This window comes from Amblyomma mixtum, chromosome 3, assembly GCF_055824585.1.
Source record: "Amblyomma mixtum isolate Tamu chromosome 3, ASM5582458v1, whole genome shotgun sequence".
In the NCBI taxonomy this organism is placed as follows: domain Eukaryota; kingdom Metazoa; phylum Arthropoda; class Arachnida; order Ixodida; family Ixodidae; genus Amblyomma; species Amblyomma mixtum.
In genome coordinates, this window is record NC_143014.1 from 185,916,844 (window position 1) to 185,934,636 (window position 17,793).

A 17,793-nucleotide genomic window follows, 5' to 3' on the forward strand; every position below is an offset into this window, starting at 1 on the left:
GATCTAGTTCGGTAGCATTGACTTGCGTCCTTTAATGCCTACGCAGGGATAACCCGGCGACAATAATTGAATGCTTCTGCGAAGTTGTCATACCGAGGAATGGCAACGAAAGTAAGTTACTCATTTTGTTCTCGTGCTACTGTACTTACATGTTCCTATCCTCGCGTAGCTGGGTTTTACTTTACTTTGCTTGTTTTCTCAGAGTCGACTGACTACTAATGAGCATCATGCTTGCTTGTCGCGTTCAGTCGGCGTGCCGTAGCTACTGCATTTCCGCAGGTGTCGTGCTGCACTCGTCTGTGACGTTGGCACTGCTAATTATTTGGTGACACGTTCGGTCTAATTGTTCTCGTCTGAATTTATTCCTGTTGTCATGAAACGCGGAGAAAGTTGAAAATTTCATGCTCTGTGAACGACTTAATTTTTTTCCGTTTTTGGCGAACCGCATAGAGCTCGCGAAAAATGACGTAAATAACTGGCGAAATGCCCGCCTATAATCCCACAAAATCCCGTAGTCCCTCAGACCAGCATGCTATTTTTACCTGCAGTATATTTGATTCAAATGAACACCTTAAGTGGGAGGTCATGCTTACTGAGAGACATTTCAATGTGTCTGCATAGTACCTGCTCAAGCGTATCCATTTTGCATAGTGTCCTTGCACCCTTCGAGTTATGATACACTTCAGTGAGCCATGCATACGGCTTATCGTGCATCCTCTCAAGTCCATCTTTGCCACTTCCACTTGGCTCTTGCTCAAGCGCTTCTTGTGAGCGGGCAGCAGGCTAGTTTCTCTTTACGGTCTCTCATGGTGGGTTCGAAAACGTTGCCCAAGTAATCTAGCAGCTGCAGTCTGCTATTGCTGGCCGGTATGCAGACATACCTGATCTTGTTTACATTGAGTTTCTGCAGAATTACTGTTTGTTCTGTGGGCAGCGAACATCAGTAAGACGGCGAGTTGAGCTGATTGGTTGGTTGGTTTATGGGGTTTAACGTCCCAAAGCGACTAAGGCTATGAGAGACGCCGTAGTGGAGGGCTCCAGAAATTTCGACCACCTGGGGTTCTTTAACGTGCACTGACATCACACAGTACATGGGCCTCGAATTTCTCCTCCAAAGAAATACAACCGCCGCGGCCAGGATCGAACCCGCGTCTTTCGGGCCAGCAGCCGAGCACCATAGCCACTGAGCCATCGTGGTGGCTAGTTGAGCTGATTGGTACATATTGACTGTGAATAACAGCGCATAGACAAGGGACAGAGGAGACAGACAGGACCAGTGCTGACTAACGACTTCAGTTTATTAGAACCGCAGTTGTTAGTCAGCGCCAGTCCTTCTGCGTTCTGTGTCCCTTGTTTATGTGCTGTTATTCACAGGCAGCGAACATGTTGATGAGGAAGAGAGCATTTTGGCACTGCTTGCCAATAATGCTGCAGAAAAAGCAGCTTCAAGAAAGAACTGCATTGTGTTTTTTTTTTACTGCTGTGGTGGTGACTGCGCTTGCTGCCCCACCCATCGGGAAAGTTCTCTTTGGCATGGCTGGCATGGCACTTTTCTGTTGTCCTTTTGTAGGTAATTTGATGTGCCAGTACCTTACCAGCCATTTTTGGTGTCATCAAGCTGGCGACTTTCCGTTAGTACTCCAGTTTGCTTAGGTTCCATAGTCCATTCGTTTGCTGGAACAAAACTTGCACCACTTAAGTTGGATTTGGGCATCAGGCCTTCAGGAATCTTAGAAGTTGGTGTCATGAGATTGAGACTTGATGTAGGGCTGGGAAGGGACGTGCCACTCCAGCCTCGTGAAATTTAGTGCCCGTGAAATATTCTTGGACAACTTTAGCTAGCCCTCGTAAAATAAAGATCTTGTGAAAAAAAAAAAAAAGCATCGCTTACTGTATTCTGTGTGTGCAGGCAAAAAAGATTCTTCCCATGAAAATTAGTTTTGCCTTAAGTTTTCAGATCCAACTAACTTGAAAGATAACATTGAAAAAAGAATTATAAGCCTTACATGTGAACTTGATATCTATCTAAGCATGTTGCGACCAGCTGTTCTTGGGCTAAACATTTTCAGTCTCACTTATTGTTTAATACAAGATATTGCACTCATTTTATTCTTTTTCTTCAAGACACATTTGCATACATTACACCTGACTATATGCATGTTGTGATGAAGTTTAGGTTTTATGACTGTATTTGTAATTTTCAGTTATCTTGTAAGCTTAGTATGCGAAATTAACATTTTTGTTCTTTTTTTAAAGCAATTCATATTTTTTTGGGAACAAACCAGTCACATCCATAGGATACGGAAAAAACGCTGGAGGTTTGTAATGTGTACATAGTGAAATTCACCTAATGGCAGCAAACATCTGAACAGATAAAGGATAGGCATAGGAGAAGTGAAATTAAGAGACCCCTGCCTGTGCCACCAAGTATAGCAGGCTAATCTGATGGGACAAATGGACACAGTGCTAGTGCTAAGCAAATGTCCTTAGTGCACATCACACATGCACACACCATGAAATCCTGAGTGGCTGCCTACCTTTTGTCATAGATGTCATAGATATTTATATAAAAAGAATAGGGTAGGTGATCATCCAGTTGTCTCAGAGAAATTTTATTTGCTTAGAGCATTTGCAGGTTTCTTTGCAATAAACTGATCAAAAGAGACAGCGTTGTCACTGTCGAAAATGAAATTGATGACCTCATCAGTGTCGGGACCCAAATACTACTCAGCCACCATGGTAGCTCAGTTATGTTGCTTGGTTGCTGACCTCAAAAAAGACGGGTTTGATCCCAGCCGCTGCAGTCGCACTTTGATGGAGGTGAAATGCTAGATGCCCGTGTACTGGGGGTTGTCAGTGCACTTTATAAAAAAAACTCCAGGAGGTCGAAATTATCTGGAGCCCTTCACTACGGTATCCATCATAGCCTGAATCATCTTGGGACGTTAAACACCATTAAACCTAAACCTAACCAAATACTACTGCCGTAGGCAAACCATTCCAACTGCCTAACAGAACGTGCAATCTACAGTCTGCTCAGCATAGTCAGTAGGCAGCCTCTGGCTTTCGCTCAACCCAGCCTTCATTACTATGCTAAAGCATTTCTTCGAGTGAGCTGTGTACTGGTGTGATCAATTTGAACTTCACAGAAACACCCTGAAAGATCAAGTTAAACAAAATTCGAATCGAGAAAAGTGTTGAAGAAAATGGTCACATGTGAAGAAAAGTTGATAGGGAACTTTTTGGGAACACTACTTTTAGTTTTGAAGAAAATTCACAATAGTTAGTTTTCTTTTTTTCTCAGTAATGCGAGCATTGATTTGGACATGTCAGTGTGCCTCAAGGAAATCTGTTCTCTTCAAAACCAAAGAACAGACATGTGACATTCAAGTGTGCATCACCTGTGACAGTAATGGCCGCGTGGTTCCTGCTCATGCTGCATGTCATCATCTTTCTTTCTGAGCTCCATACCTGCCATTTGCATTGTGCAATCCTTGTCTGTGTTACCTTTCCAATGGGGCGAAAAGAGTGTGTTCAAGTGCTATCCAGAATCGACTGCTTTCATTAATGTGGTGGGGCTGCCAGTGCAATATCTTATGTCCTCTTATTGTTTATCCCTGCAATAGGCACATCTATTCTGGGTGTTTTGCAAGCTGGATGCCTTTTTCTTTTGTGGTTGAGGTTTTCAACATTGTAGGCATTTTTAATTTTTCTCATCAGAGATGCATGTTAGTAGTGTTCTTGCTAGTGTATTGATCTGCTTCAGTGCTTCATGCTTGCTTGCCTTTCCTTATGCCAAGTAGCCAACCACTTCGTTTCCTGAATTGCTCACGTGCAGTGGAACTTGCACACAACCCATTGCCCTGTGGCCGAAGTTTACGAATAAAATTTGCTGTGTTTGTTATGCTGAAGAGCAGTTTTCCAAATGGAAAGCACTTCCGCTTCTTGGGGCTTGCAAAAATTCTGGGAAGTTGCCTGGACCCGTCTGTGCTGCTGTCTCACTTGCTCGGGGATGTCCGTGTGCCCACTGGTACTTCGTTGACTGTTGGGAATTGTTATCTTTGCAGAGGGTTGGTAGTGTATTGGTATATTCTTTGGAATAATTTTTCTGCGGAAGTTTGGCATGGACGAGCAAAGGTGGTCAGTCGTGATTTTACTGCATACAGAAAACACACCCATGCTCACAACAGCCACAAAACTAATATAAAAGCACAGCATGATCAGCAGGGCAAAGTTAGCACAAAGGCTATGAAAGGCAGTATTTACTGTCAAAAAGTTAAACAGACATATCTTATGTACTGTGAGCCAGATCATATAATGAAGAAAGCATTTGATACCTCTTGTGCTGTGGTGTCTCAGGTTCTTTCTATAATCTTAGTTTCTTGAAAGACAGGTCTGCATGTGTACCAGTTACATGGTGTGACACATGAGAACCAGCGCCATTTGATAATGGTTTGGTTTATTGGTGTTTAACGTCCTGAAGCAACACATGCTATGAGAGACGCCGTAGTGAAGGGCTCCGGAAATTTCGACCACCTGGGGTTTTTTAACGTGCATTGACGTCGCACAGTACACGGGCCTCTGGAATTTCGCCTTCATCGAAATTCGTCCGCTGTGGCCGGGATCGAACCTGCGTCTTTCGGGTCAGCAGCCGAGCACCGTAACCACTGAGCCACAGCGGCAGGGTCATTTGATAATGATCAGTCGTGCTCTTTCACACATCGGCCAATTTTCCTGACATTCATTTGTTGTGTATTAAGGTGATGAAGTAAACAGCATGATTTATACATTACACAAGCTTCATGTGTTTCACATTTGAGCATCTCACTGTTAACGGAGATGCTTTTGCAGAACCTTGATAATTTGCATGGAGTCGTGAACACCGTAGCTCATTATTAAAGTTTTGTGAGTGACCTTGTGGCAGTGTAGAATTGCTTCTGGGCTCTTCTTTTGAGAAATGTATTTTCTTGCTTCAAAAGAAAACCTCTTTACTACCATCTGCACACATATAGGATGCCTGCCAACTGCATCATAGTTATCTTAAAAATAAAGCAGGCATTTGCAGTATGATTTCATGATTTTGTAAAGGCATATTTCAAACTCTTTACGCTCACAACTTTTTCTATTCTTTGCAAACAAACTGGCGTACAAGGCGTCAATCCTTTATGACCTGCCCCTTTTCAAGAATTCACTTCAAGTTTAAAAACTGTGGTGTCTAACTTTTCAATAGCTCAGGTGTAAAGATTAAGCATTTGCCATTTGCAGCTTTTTTGTTGGGAGATATGCAGCATTTTTCAATAGAAGTACATTTCACAGTGCTTCAGATTGATGTTTGTTTAACCTTTTGGATAATGAATGCTGACACTTTACAGTATTTGTGTTCACTCGTTGTGTGTTTTTAAAGGTTTTTTACATCAGTTTTGTGGCTGGCGTGCTCTTTTGCATGTTTTTTAAGTGTCCATGATGCTGAAATTAGGTAATTAAATTGAGAGATAGTACTGTTTGTCTGTATTCTTTTGTGTGCATCTCCTTGCACTTAATTGTATGATGACTGTCAACTAAGCCTACATTATGTCTTGCAGCATGTAGTTGGCAGTTAGTGACATTGGATTGAATGTTGTGTTTGCAGATGCGTGGATTGTTCAAAAGTTTCCAGACTCATATAACAATGAGGTAAGCGAGTCAGAAGGTAGTTTCTAGTTTCCACTAAGCCTGTCTACTTGTACCAGGAAAAATCATTGTCTTGTGCATCTTGCAGGAGGTGTTGAAATCTGTCCCAGAGTTTGCCTACCCATGTGAATTCTCCAGGTCAGTATTTCTGTACCATGCTAAGCCCATGCCTTGTCACCTCATTCTGTGCACTGGGCTTCCACCTTCGTTTTCCAGTGTTTTTTTTTCGAGAAAAATATGGTTGTTGTTTTTTTGTTTCCTTGTCATAAATTTATTAGTTCAGTGGAGAACCTCGTAACGACATGAAAGCTTTGATAAGTGGTCAAAAAATTAATGCTCAAAACGGTGAATATTGGTAAAAAATAAGTCGTCAAATAGCCATGGTATGTCGGTGAGTCAACAGTAACTGTTATTAACCTAACTATTCAGGGTATATATAAATATATGAAAGATAGGCCCTTCACAAGATGATGTTGGGTGTCAGTGTAGACCTGAAAAGAAGTGAAGTTGCTACCGTGTAATCCTGTACTGACTGGTCAGCAACAGTTCGCCCTTAAAAAAAACTTTTTGCTATTGGAAACACGAAGAAAAGTGACCTTTCAGTACAGCACTTGTACTGTCTCTATTTCGTGTTATTCTTTTTGTGGTGTGATCCACAGTCACTACCAACATGCCCAGCTTTCTGTTTTTTTTTTAATCTTTTGCTTGTCTAAAATGTGAATTTTGGCTCCAGTGTATTTTTTAACTTGTACCATGTACACAGCAATACTTATGCTGTGTGCATGATTGAAACTGGTAAGGATACATCCATGAAGGTGTCTGTGGCAGTGCATTGTATGCTGCAGCACTTGAGAAAGCATGCATATATCATTTTTCAAAAAAGCGCTACACAGTTCGTCATGTCATAGGTCTACAAAGAATAAGTAGCCGTGTCCCATTAATACGACCAGTGTTAATATGGACAACTTGAATTATGGACATTTTTCTGAGGACCAAACTTTTTCAGTGTATTTATGCCTCGTTAATATGGACAGTGATGTGCTCAAAAACATGACTGCTACAACTGGATGTTTCTTTTACTGTAACTTGAGAGGAGGACAACAGTGAAAGGTAGTGTGAACGGGTAAATGCCTTAATGATAGCCTTTTTTATTGCGGCAGTCGAATTTCGATGCAGGTGAAATTCTAGAGGCCTGTGTACTGTACAATGTCAGTGCACGTTAAAGAATCCCAGGTGCTCGAAATTTCCGAGCCCCCTTCACTATGGCGTCCCTCATAGCCTGAGTCTCTTTGGGACATTAAACCCCCATAAGCCATAAACTTTATTTTTGTGGTTTTGTGCTTTATAGTGTCAAGGTGCCTATTTGACAGGCCTTACCATTTGCCTAATTTCATAAATGGATGTGAGAAAAACTCTCTGTAGCTTGTGCTTTGTTTAAAGCTGCATTCAATAGCCATCTGCCAATTGAGGATACATCAGTTCATGGAATGTGAACAGGTGTAGTAAGAGGTACGTCATCACTGCGTGAGACCTGATCACACATCTTATGAGCCATTAGGTGCCTCAAACTGCCCTGAATTATTTAATTTAGTTTAATTTTCACTTCACTGCCCCCCCCCCCCCCCCTCCAATGTACAGAAGCAGACATTAATTGTTCTTTTGTTTTTTCAATAACTTTTGTTTTTCATAATTTGTTATTATGGACATTTTTGTGCGGACGCCAAAGTGCCCATACTAAGGAGGCACAACTGTGAACATGGGCATCCGGATGGGCGGGGGGGGGGGGGGGGGGGGGATCAACGGGGGGGCGGCTGCCCCCCCATCTCCGGAATTTCAGATATTTTTTATGCACTAGCAGAAAACAACTGCACTGCTTGATTAGCACGCTTAGGTGATAGTAACTTTTCGCATTTTGCTTATTAAGTTTAATTCTTTGCTCGTAAATAAAATCCAATGTATATTCTCCAAGCCTAGCACTAATTTGCTGTTTCAAGATTTTGTTTTATGTGGGTAGTTCAGGCCATAAATAGTGCCTTTTTGGTGCTAACCTACTGCCTCCCCAATCCCCGGCCATCGGGTGCACCCGTCCTGAAAAAAGGTCTGCGGACGTCCTTGACTGGGAATGAATGCAGCTTTCCTTTGTGTGTGTGTGTGTTGAAAAACACATGCATATAAAATAGTTGGAAAAAATTAGGCTTTTTGTATCTTTCAAGAGCAAAATGACCTTGAAACTGATCTTTTTAATTTCAATCAATTTTGGAATTTTTTTTGTCTGTTAGCATTTATTGGTGTTTATCGTTAAAACTGAAAAATCAGAAACCTTGGTACGTGTAAGTGCTCTCTGTTGTGTTGGAACCAAATTCAGATCGGTGATGTTTCATCAGCCTTTAGACATTGTGATGCAAACACAGACCTTATTTCCTAGTTCTGACATATACTTTCATTATGCATCCAGCTTTTGTATGATATGCTTGAGTAACATTTTGGTGCCTGCGTACAGTACTACAGTATGAACCGGGACCCCTGTGTCCGTAAAAGTGAACTGCTAGGCTGCATAGTGCTGCATCTAATACGTCTACCCAACTTCCTCATTTCTATGCTCTGAAAAGTTCTTAACTGTGGAAAACTAAAAAAGTGGTTGCTGCTGCATTTTCTCTTACTCTTTTTGCCTCTGAGAGAGTAAAGGGAAGGTGGAGCAGACAGCACCAACTAATCCAAACTAAAATGCCTATCACTGTTCTTAAAAAAAAAAGTGTAGGAAAGGGCTTCACGGTGCATAACGCACCATTCCAGTGTGTTAAGAGTGAGAGCACTATTTTGTCATGAATTGATCTCCAGTAGCAGTAAAATATTTACTTTGTAAGCAGTGACTCACAGTTGATAGTGGCCTTGTTGTAGTTTTTGGATTTAGGGCACGTTTTTTTTTAAGAGCCTCCTAGAGTACCCAGAGCACCGTTACACAGAATCAACAGCTGTGCACTTGATTTTTGACAATGGCATTGATATTTGGGAGAACTCGGCGTGTCAACAAACCTGTATACTGTAATTTTATCAGTGTTTGTCAGAGAGAATTTTATCAAAGTGTGCCTCTGTTTATCAGTGCTTTGTCATTTTTATCCAGCAGCTATGTTTGATGAGAGAGCACACTAGCATGCAGGCTGTTGAAGGTGGAAAGCATCTAGTGGTCAGGATGCAGTGAGAGGTCAGGTAGAGTATTACAGAGTGCAAGTGATTGGAATGTATATTTTTTATACATAAACAGCAAGAGTGAAGGTTCTGATTGGGGGTGTGACAGCTTAGGCGATTTGGGTGAACAGAGTATATTTTACTTGGGTATGACTCCTTCCCTGACTGTGTGCTGGTGTATGCATCATTGCTCTCGGGTATTGGAAAAGCTTTTTGAACTTCATGTTTTTTTTTTTTTTTTTAACTGCTGTTGGCATCTTGTTTATGATTTGGTTCCATACAAAACGTTGAGTGCAGCTGCAGTCTTGACAGAGGCAAGCTATTTCATTCAAGAGGGATCCTTATGCAATCTTTTATTGGTGCACCTGCTGTCTGACTGATTCAGCATTTGCCATGGACATGCACAAGAGATCACCCTTGAATTACCTAGCTCACCGTTGCCAAGACTGCTGCAGTGTTTCTCTGCTTGAAGACTACTGCATTATGAGGAAATGTAGGTGGAAAAAAGAATAAATTTTTTTATCCACGAGAGTAGCAACACATGCTTCAGCACACCGCCATTAATCCTACCTAAAGCCAGTTCTTGTCTCTGTTTTAGTGTCACTATAACAAAATCGTTCGGAATCTGTGCTGTGTTTTTGCTACTTGTGTGAAAGGTATGCATGTTTGATGTATCTCCTGCAATGAACATTTGTTAGTCAGGGCCGTTTCTTCTCCTTTTTGAAAAGAAAGACCAGAAGAAAACTAATTTTCTTCTTTCTGAATGCTGTTTTCCACCCTTTGGAGATTTTGTGCAAACTATTAGGCACAGTATTGGGGTGCTGCTAGCTAACTGGTTCATCTCCTTATCTTACAGCACTCATGTAAAACTAGAAACGAGAATCCTTTCTGGTTAACATTCCTGCCTTTCCCTCTCTCTCTATCTATCTATCTTAGAAACAAGAATTTTTGCTATATTTTGTGCCTTGTCTTTTTGTCTTTGCTCCACCGATTAACCAGTCTACAAACTTTGTCCTGAATCAAATGATAGCATATGTTGGTAACAGAGTATCCGTTGTTCCTCTTGCCAAAATAATTGATGTGAAGAAATGCTGATTGCTTGCAGATGGGAAGAAGAGAAAAAAGAAATATTAACAGGACATCGTTTATGGTTGCTGTATGCGATGACTCTTGCACTGCAGTTATTCAGACTACAGATAATGCTGGCCAACTGCTATTTCTATGCTTAATTGTTGCAACACTTAATCAGTGGTGCTTTTCCCAAAGCCACTAATGAGCAGTCTTTTGTGCATATACTTTTGTTTTATAAAGGGCTAGTTTGAATTGCTCGTTTTATATGTAGTGGCTACTAAAGGTGTGAAGTTCTGACAGCACTTACGGTAAAGTGCATTGGTGGGACCATCTCAGCCAAGTTAAGGGGGGAAGCTGGTCTTAGAAAAAAATATATATATATCAATGAAGTCACATTTATGAAAACATCGGGGAATACATATGTTTGTGTGCTGATTTCAAATATGTAATTTATTTTTATGTAAAACAAGTCCTTGTGTACTTATCTAATACGTTAGGTATCTTTTTGCAAGAGATTTCAAGAAATTTTGCTGCAGGGAACTTGCTAGATTGCATGCCACTGGTTTCTCGTGTTATCAAGCTATGCAATAAGGGTAAAATTATTATCCTGCCTTTCATATAAGTTGAGTTATCAGATTTTGAAGTTGTCAATTTAGAAACAGAAAAGGGTAAACTTGCCTACTGCTCTGCATATCCTTCACACTGGTGATGGGCTTTGTGCTGTAAGGCTTTTCCCTGGGCAGCACAGCTAACTCTAACATACTGCCTGTGGTTATCTTATTATTTTTGACTGAAAAAGCTATGCTAGTTGCATTAACATGCAGCACTTCAAAATGAAGGTAAATAGTTTTACTATTTGATAATATGCACTTCAAGTAGAAATATTAGGCAGTAATGTGAAATTTTATTTGTCTAATACAAACTGTGGTGAAAATTGATAAATGTTTAAGACATTAGGCTTATGATGCGAAAAGAAAAGCTATTCGAGAAATTCTGAAATGTACAAAAGAAGTTTCAATGCTTTGACTGGTAAACACCTCGAGCTACAAGGAAATGTTTGCTGTCGCATAGAAAGCAGCTATTTTTTGGAGGTGTTACAAAAGCTATTTTTTCTGCAAATATTTTAATTTAAAAATTTTGAAAATTACAAGCACATCTACTAACATCAGTGTTCTTCTGAGTGATAAACATTAAAAGAATCCACACATAATTATAATCCACAAGAAAAATTGTACAATGGAAAAACATAGTGAAGATGACTGCGAAACTTGGAAAGACATGCAAATATTATGAAAGAAAAAATTGGCTAATATGTATCCCGTGCACAAAAATTTATCGAATTAAAGTGACTAATGGTAATGCATAAAAATGTATTTGCGGCCCGATAATATTTTTATCTACAAAAGAAAACCTTCGGCTCACATGTCACTGTGCGAAACAGCTCCTCAGTGTTGGACAGGTACACACATCTAACAAACATAGAAGAGCAATAAAATGCCTTGTGGACATTAACCTGGGAAGAAAAAGACCAGAAAACAAATTGGCATTTCTCCAGTAGAGATGCAGTCATAGGAGCTCGATGGCATTTTTGGAAAGGCATCGGACGAAGCACCTGTGCATTTGTGGCCTTTTTTTATCAGTTATTGGATTTATTTCGAGGTTGTTTGTTTCATATTACCATCTAGACAATTATTTATATAAACTGCAGTTTATTTGCTCTCTCACTTGGTGTACTGTCAACAGGAGAAGTAAATGGACCATGGATGCAGATTAAAAATTTTATTTTTTGAAACTTGGCATAGCAGTAAGTGTTCATTCTGTTGGCCAATGCTAAGCATGGCCAACCACATTTGTAGTGCCTGCCATTTTTCAGACTACAGTGTTGAGCTGTCTTCGGAAAAAAAAAAGTTTAAAGTCGCTTTCCAGGTCCATTTACTTTTCTAGCATATAGTAGCACTTTCAATTTAATCACATAGTAATTTATTCATACTACAAATAATTGTAGCTTGTGATTCATTCTTTTATATAATATTTGAGTGCTGTGTGTGTAGTTTTACCATATATTTTGTGTTTATGCTGTTTGGCACTTTGCTTGCATCAAGCAATAAATGCTGATGAGTCAGTGTCTGAAATGTGCCAGCTATATCCTTGTTGTGCGTCCAAAGTGGCCTGAGCTTTTGTGTTGTGACGACGACATGCATTTGTCACGCAGTTGGGATCCAGCTGAAAACTTTTGGTACACTTACTGGCTGTTGAAAGCAACAGCCTCCATTTCCTTTTTTACTGTGAAAATTTGACCTGCCCTTAAAACATTTTCCATCATAACTCTTGTGAATGGTCATTTGGAAAAAATGCTTGTGAGAATCTTTTTGAAGGCATTGTCTACTAGTGGAGCTGTTTTAGATCGAAATGGGCGTTTTTTTGCTGGCTGTTTTCTCATGTTGAAACACTGCATACCATTGTCAGAATTGTGTTGGTGCACTGCTTTCATTCTGCTGCTGCTGTGCAGCTAAAGCAGCATCTGCTGCAGTGGCTGTTAGAGTGTTGAATCCTCGGTGGCTCAGTGCACTGTTTCCTCTTGTTAATGGCCTCTTTGGCTTGCACCCTCACACATGCTTCCCTCCAGCTGGCCCTCACCGAGCTTAGAAATTTTGATCTCATGCAGTGCATAGAAGAGTAATTTTTAGGGACAATTTATGAGTCATCGAGCTCAATTAATTGCAGAGTTCCACTTTAAAGCATGCTAATTTTTATTTGCATCAAGAATGAAAAATATTTGTGCGATATATTGTTGAAAATTTACCTTCTACAAATCAAAGTCAAAAACGCCTTGTAGCCTCCTATATTGTTTACCCGGACATTTTGGTTTGGTTTGGCTTATGGGGTTTAACGTCCCAAAGTGACTCAGTTTATGAGAGACGCCGCAGTGAAGGGCTCCGGAACTTTAGACCACCCGGGGCTCTTTAAAGTGCACTGACATCGCACAGTACACGGGCCTCTAGAATTTTGCCTCTATCAAAATTCGACTGCCGCGGCCGGGATCGAACCCACATCTTTCGGGTCAGCAGCCGAGCACCATAACATTTAGTATGGCATGGTATAGAATGTGAGGTTTAATGTCCTTAACCTGCACTTGGGCTATGAGAGATGTCGTAATGGAGGGCTCTGGATTGGTTTTTACCACCTGGGGCTCTTTAACGTGCACTGACTCTTTAACTTGTTGCATTTTGCCTCCATTGAAATTTGGCCACCACAGCCAAGATTTGATCCCGTGGCCTTTGGTTCGGCAACCAATCGCCGTAGCCACTTTGCCACTGTGGCAGGCACCCAGGCGTTTATTATTGGTGACATATATTATTATGCTTGAAGCACAGCTTGATATTAAAGATGACTTGGCAGTTTTACATTCTTTAAATCCACAAACCAGGTATTCATTTTTTTCCATCTTAGTGCAGAGGGAGCAATAAAAAAAAATTATGGCGCTGTAACAAAATTTTAGTGTGCTGATCTTGAGCTGCTGAGTACTTTGTTTAAAAACATAATGATGACATAGCTTGGAAGCAGTGTTTAAGAAGAGACTTAGATGAGAAGGACCAACGGTTCTTCCTATGTCCTATCTTGCATGCTGTTCCCAAGCTAGTATGTTTCCCTTATAACTGCCAGCCCGTTTGCTCACAGGCCTGCGGTGATGGCAAGCCTTGAACTTGGTTCATAGAGGCATGAAGATTGTTTAAAAATGCCAGATGTCTGAATAGCAGGTCTTGAGTTTGAATTGTGGTCCCATGCTTTGCATTATTTGCAGCACTGCAGTGCAGCACTTCAGCTTTGTGTTGACGAACATTGACAGCAAGTGGACGTTTGGCTATTGTCGTCATGCTCCCAACTCACAAACCTGCTTTGTGCTGCTAAGGTGAGCTGCCAGTTCTTATCTTCATATGCCTAACACTGGATACAGTGTTTAAAATAAAAAAATATATTGGTTATAAGTTTAGGAAGTTGTCACTAATTAGGTATCCTTAAATATAACAGCGCTTGCTCCGAATAGTGATGCTGCCTATCTGTATTAAACACTGAATTCATGCTCTTATTAAACTGTGAGGATGGCGCTTTTGCACTCTGTGCTGCTATTGAATTGGCACATGAAGGAGCAGCTTCGTGATTGTTGGCTTTTTGTGTAGAAGAAAGGTAAAACACGTTAGACATGATCAAAATTTTGTTCAGTTCATCTCTTTTCATAAGCTTTGAGACAGTATTTGTGAAATAAACATCTTTGGTGTGACTTGTATTTATTTTTTAGCATAGACAGAGTGTTTTAATGCGACTGCATTGACTTATCTGTTCATGCTCTAAAGATGCCATCTTGCTGCTGTATATTTCACCATCCTTTGTTTTCCCCTGCAGCTATTTGCCCTGGCATGAAACATTCTACAAGGTGCTCAACCAAATTGCTGAGCTAGCTAATAAAAAGGATGTAAGTGAAAGCTGTTGTTTCAGCAGTCTTACTGCAGGGTCAGTGTCATGCCTAATAATTAAGTCACTGTACCTTGTTCCTTTGCAGTCTAGTCTAATGGGTCACTTCCTGGAATCTCTGTACAACACTCAGGTTCCTGAACCTGGGTTTCAGCTAAGAGTGGTGTACGACACAGACAAAAATGTAAGCTTCTTTTTGTCGGCTTATTTTCCTAACACATTCATTGATGAGGTGCAAGAGCTACTTTCTTTCAATGAAGAAATCCTCATTATAACTGAATTTCTCTGTGTGAAGTTTTACATTATCATGACTGTTCCACGTGTGTTGTAATTACCACATTGTAGCGTCCCCTCTTTTCTAATGCACACCCAGTTGTCTTGTCCACAAAAACAGAAAAGGCAAAAAGGAAGAGAGAGAGAAAATATGTCATGCAAAAATTGCAATGAGGACAGCGACATGGTGGTGCCTGATGTCCTAGCAATATGCTAAATGCCAACACAGAAAGGTTTAACTGGTCTTGTGGTGGCAGTGGTGCTCTGGCTGTTTCTAGCATGGTTTTGGCTTTTTATCTGATTGTAGCATGCACACTCTTCAGAAGATCTGTTTTCGTGAAAAAAAAAAAAAAAAGTGCATGCTAGAGTCAGGTTGGCTTGTTTTTTGGTCATATTATTTGAAGTTTTCAGATTATTTAGCTGTTCTCATTTTTATTTTTTATAAAAGCTGGAAACCAGCAAACATTGACAATAATGGCAGCACCCCATACTTTTCTTCCTCGCTCAGTGAGTCATATACAGAAGCAAGATAGAGAGCTGGGTGATTGTACTGGTTGGGCCTAAAAGGAACAGGGCTAACGGCCGTAGGATTACACAACAGAAGCTCGTCAGTGCTTGTCCTGTGCTATTCTTTGTCCAGTCCTGCATCCTTTTGCACTGTTTTATTTAGAATGAGGCACATACAGGAGAACCTTGTTCAATAACTTTATATATAGTAAAACTCCATTAGCAGTCAATGGAACTCAGTACTGGTAACCTCAGTGATGTCATTATGTTGGCACCCCCTTAGGAGTGTTTGATGGACGTAAATCCACATAGCTGGCTGTTGCTTTTTCTTTACATTCTTTTAGGTATTATACTGTGGTGATATAGATTACAAAGACTTCTAGTACAGTTGTTTTTACCCTGAGCTGAACTGGACAGCGTGCTGTTGTGTTCTTTAGTTCGAAGTCATGTAGCGAACGCGATTTATTTCATCAAATGAGTTGGAAGGTGAAGATGTGGCTTCTTCAGTGTAGGTAGTGCAGTGTAAAGTGAGAATAGGTACCACATTCTGAGTTAAAAAAAAAAAAAAGTTGCCAGAAGAAAAAGTAGGAAGCAAACCTTGAGCCCATCTCCTAATTGGCATGAACTTATGCATGTCTCGGGTAGTTAAGAGTGCTAAATGATGATGGGGAAAGGACATGCCTTTGGGGCCTTGTGGAAAAAGCGGTGTCTACGAAGCAAGCTGATCCTACTAGATGTTACAGTGTAACATGGTTGCCATCTTTATGCTCTTGCCATTTGTTGATGGGCCTATCAAGCGTTTGTTTCGTATTTAGAAGACTTGCCAGCTGAAGTGAAATATTGGAATGACTCTTTTTATTATAAAACTTCTGGTATAGAGAGAATTTTGCTTGGTCCTAATTGTTTTACTGTAACTGGGGTCCATGTGGGAATGAGCTCACTTGGATTTACTTTTTTTGGGGGCAAAATGAAAAGTGTTGTGTCCAAAGTGCCTGATTCCATAAATACCAGCCGTGGCAGTCGAATTTCCATGGAGGCGAAATTCTAGAAGCCCGTGTGCTGTTCGATGTTAGCGCACGTTAAACAACCACAGGGGGCCGAAATTTTCGGAGCCTTTCACTACGGCGTCCCTCATAGCCTGAGTCGGTTTCGGAAGTTGAACTCCCATAAATCATAGACCAAAGCATAAAGCCTGATTCCATAAAGATTTTGTGAGATATACCATGGAGGACTTTTTGTGGAGGATTTTTTTGACAGGCTCATTTTAATGCCTTGATGCTAAAAACTATTATAAGTGAGTGTGTTAGTTATTGCACACTGGTAAAAGTGAGTTGTCAAAAATTGGCACTTTACATCAAGTACCACTTTGTGTATTGGTGTGTCGTGCAGGTCTATTGGGAGAAATTTCAAACAAAACAATATGATGAGAAAAATAGCTAGGAGTGCATGTGGTGTACACATTGGTAATAACTCACAGAGAGCACTTGTTTCTTGGCTTGAATTTGTGGTGTACAATAATGAGCTATAGTGTTATTAATAACATGATGCCTTTCTTAGTTGTATATTTAACAAAACGAATATTTCAGCCTTTTCAGTGTGCCTGCTCAGATCATACGAAGTTGCCAAGCATTCCTGAAAATGTAAGTGCATTTTTTATATCTTGGGAAGAGCACAAAACATTTAGTGGCGAGAAAGAAAACTGGCTAACCTTTGGGTTTTTATGTGGCAGAAAATAATTTATGGTCAAGCATGTGCACTGCTGACATGATGACACTGTCATGTCACTTGCTGCAAGGACCGTCATGAAGGCGACCTGATTACACGGGAGTTTGTTTGTTTGCACATGCTGCACATAAAAATGCACATACTGCAAAAACTGCACCCCAAGGCACGATTAGCTTGTGCAGCACGGCAACGGCACGCTGGCCAAAGCGGAATGTTCTAGCCCCTAAGCGCTTGACCTCCACTGTGTTCGGTGGCTTACAGCGCACTTCGACCATGCCAGTGCTTTGCGCACTGATAGTTGGCGTCATTCTTTTTACGGCCATTGATGCAGTGCCATCATTGCAGAGAGGCAGGTGGCATGCTTCACTCCGTGTAACATGCCCATCTAATTATATATACATATATTTCGGCAACACTGTGTAGAAGTTGATAACTGGTGTCATTATGCCAGCCATTTGACCATACAGATGACAGACTAGTGGCGGACTATAGGCATGTAGTAATAAAATAAATGACTGTAGTCCCAGGATGGCAAGAGCAGCATCTGCACAAATGTTTAATGTGACATGTTGGCTGCAGTGACTGTTTGGCGGGCATTTGTTTAAACCCTTAAAGGCCTTAGACAAACTCAGTTTGTTCCCAGCCTAAACTGCTACTCTGTCTTCAGACGAACTTGCCTTGTCAAGTATATTTTAGAGTTGTGAGTGTGGTTTTTGATGAACTTAGCACATAGAACAGATTCGTAGTTACCATGCAACAGATAGCGATACAGGTTCTGGTCAGCGCTTATATCTGTAAAACTTTGGACTGCCTGCAGAAGAAGCAGTATGATATGAGCCTTGACATTACTGGAAGGCAACATGATCTGGACATTCTTTTTGTGCAGTCCCA

The 17,793-nt window shown here is 40.7% G+C and overlaps 1 protein-coding gene across 3 annotated transcripts in view; it reads left to right on the top strand.

Annotated features, from left to right (window-relative positions):
* Positions 1-17,793, top strand: part of LOC149352994 (DENN domain-containing protein 1A-like) — a 72,857-nt gene that overhangs the window by 534 nt on the left and 54,530 nt on the right. For all 3 annotated transcript variants that reach the window (XM_089582198.1, XM_089582200.1, XM_089582201.1), the window contains exons 2-8: positions 47-111; positions 5,630-5,673; positions 5,759-5,808; positions 13,730-13,837; positions 14,329-14,398; positions 14,486-14,581; positions 16,764-16,817. In XM_089582198.1, coding sequence (XP_089438324.1) covers positions 47-111; positions 5,630-5,673; positions 5,759-5,808; positions 13,730-13,837; positions 14,329-14,398; positions 14,486-14,581; positions 16,764-16,817 — 487 coding nt within the window. The remainder of the gene's footprint in view (positions 1-46; positions 112-5,629; positions 5,674-5,758; positions 5,809-13,729; positions 13,838-14,328; positions 14,399-14,485; positions 14,582-16,763; positions 16,818-17,793) is intronic.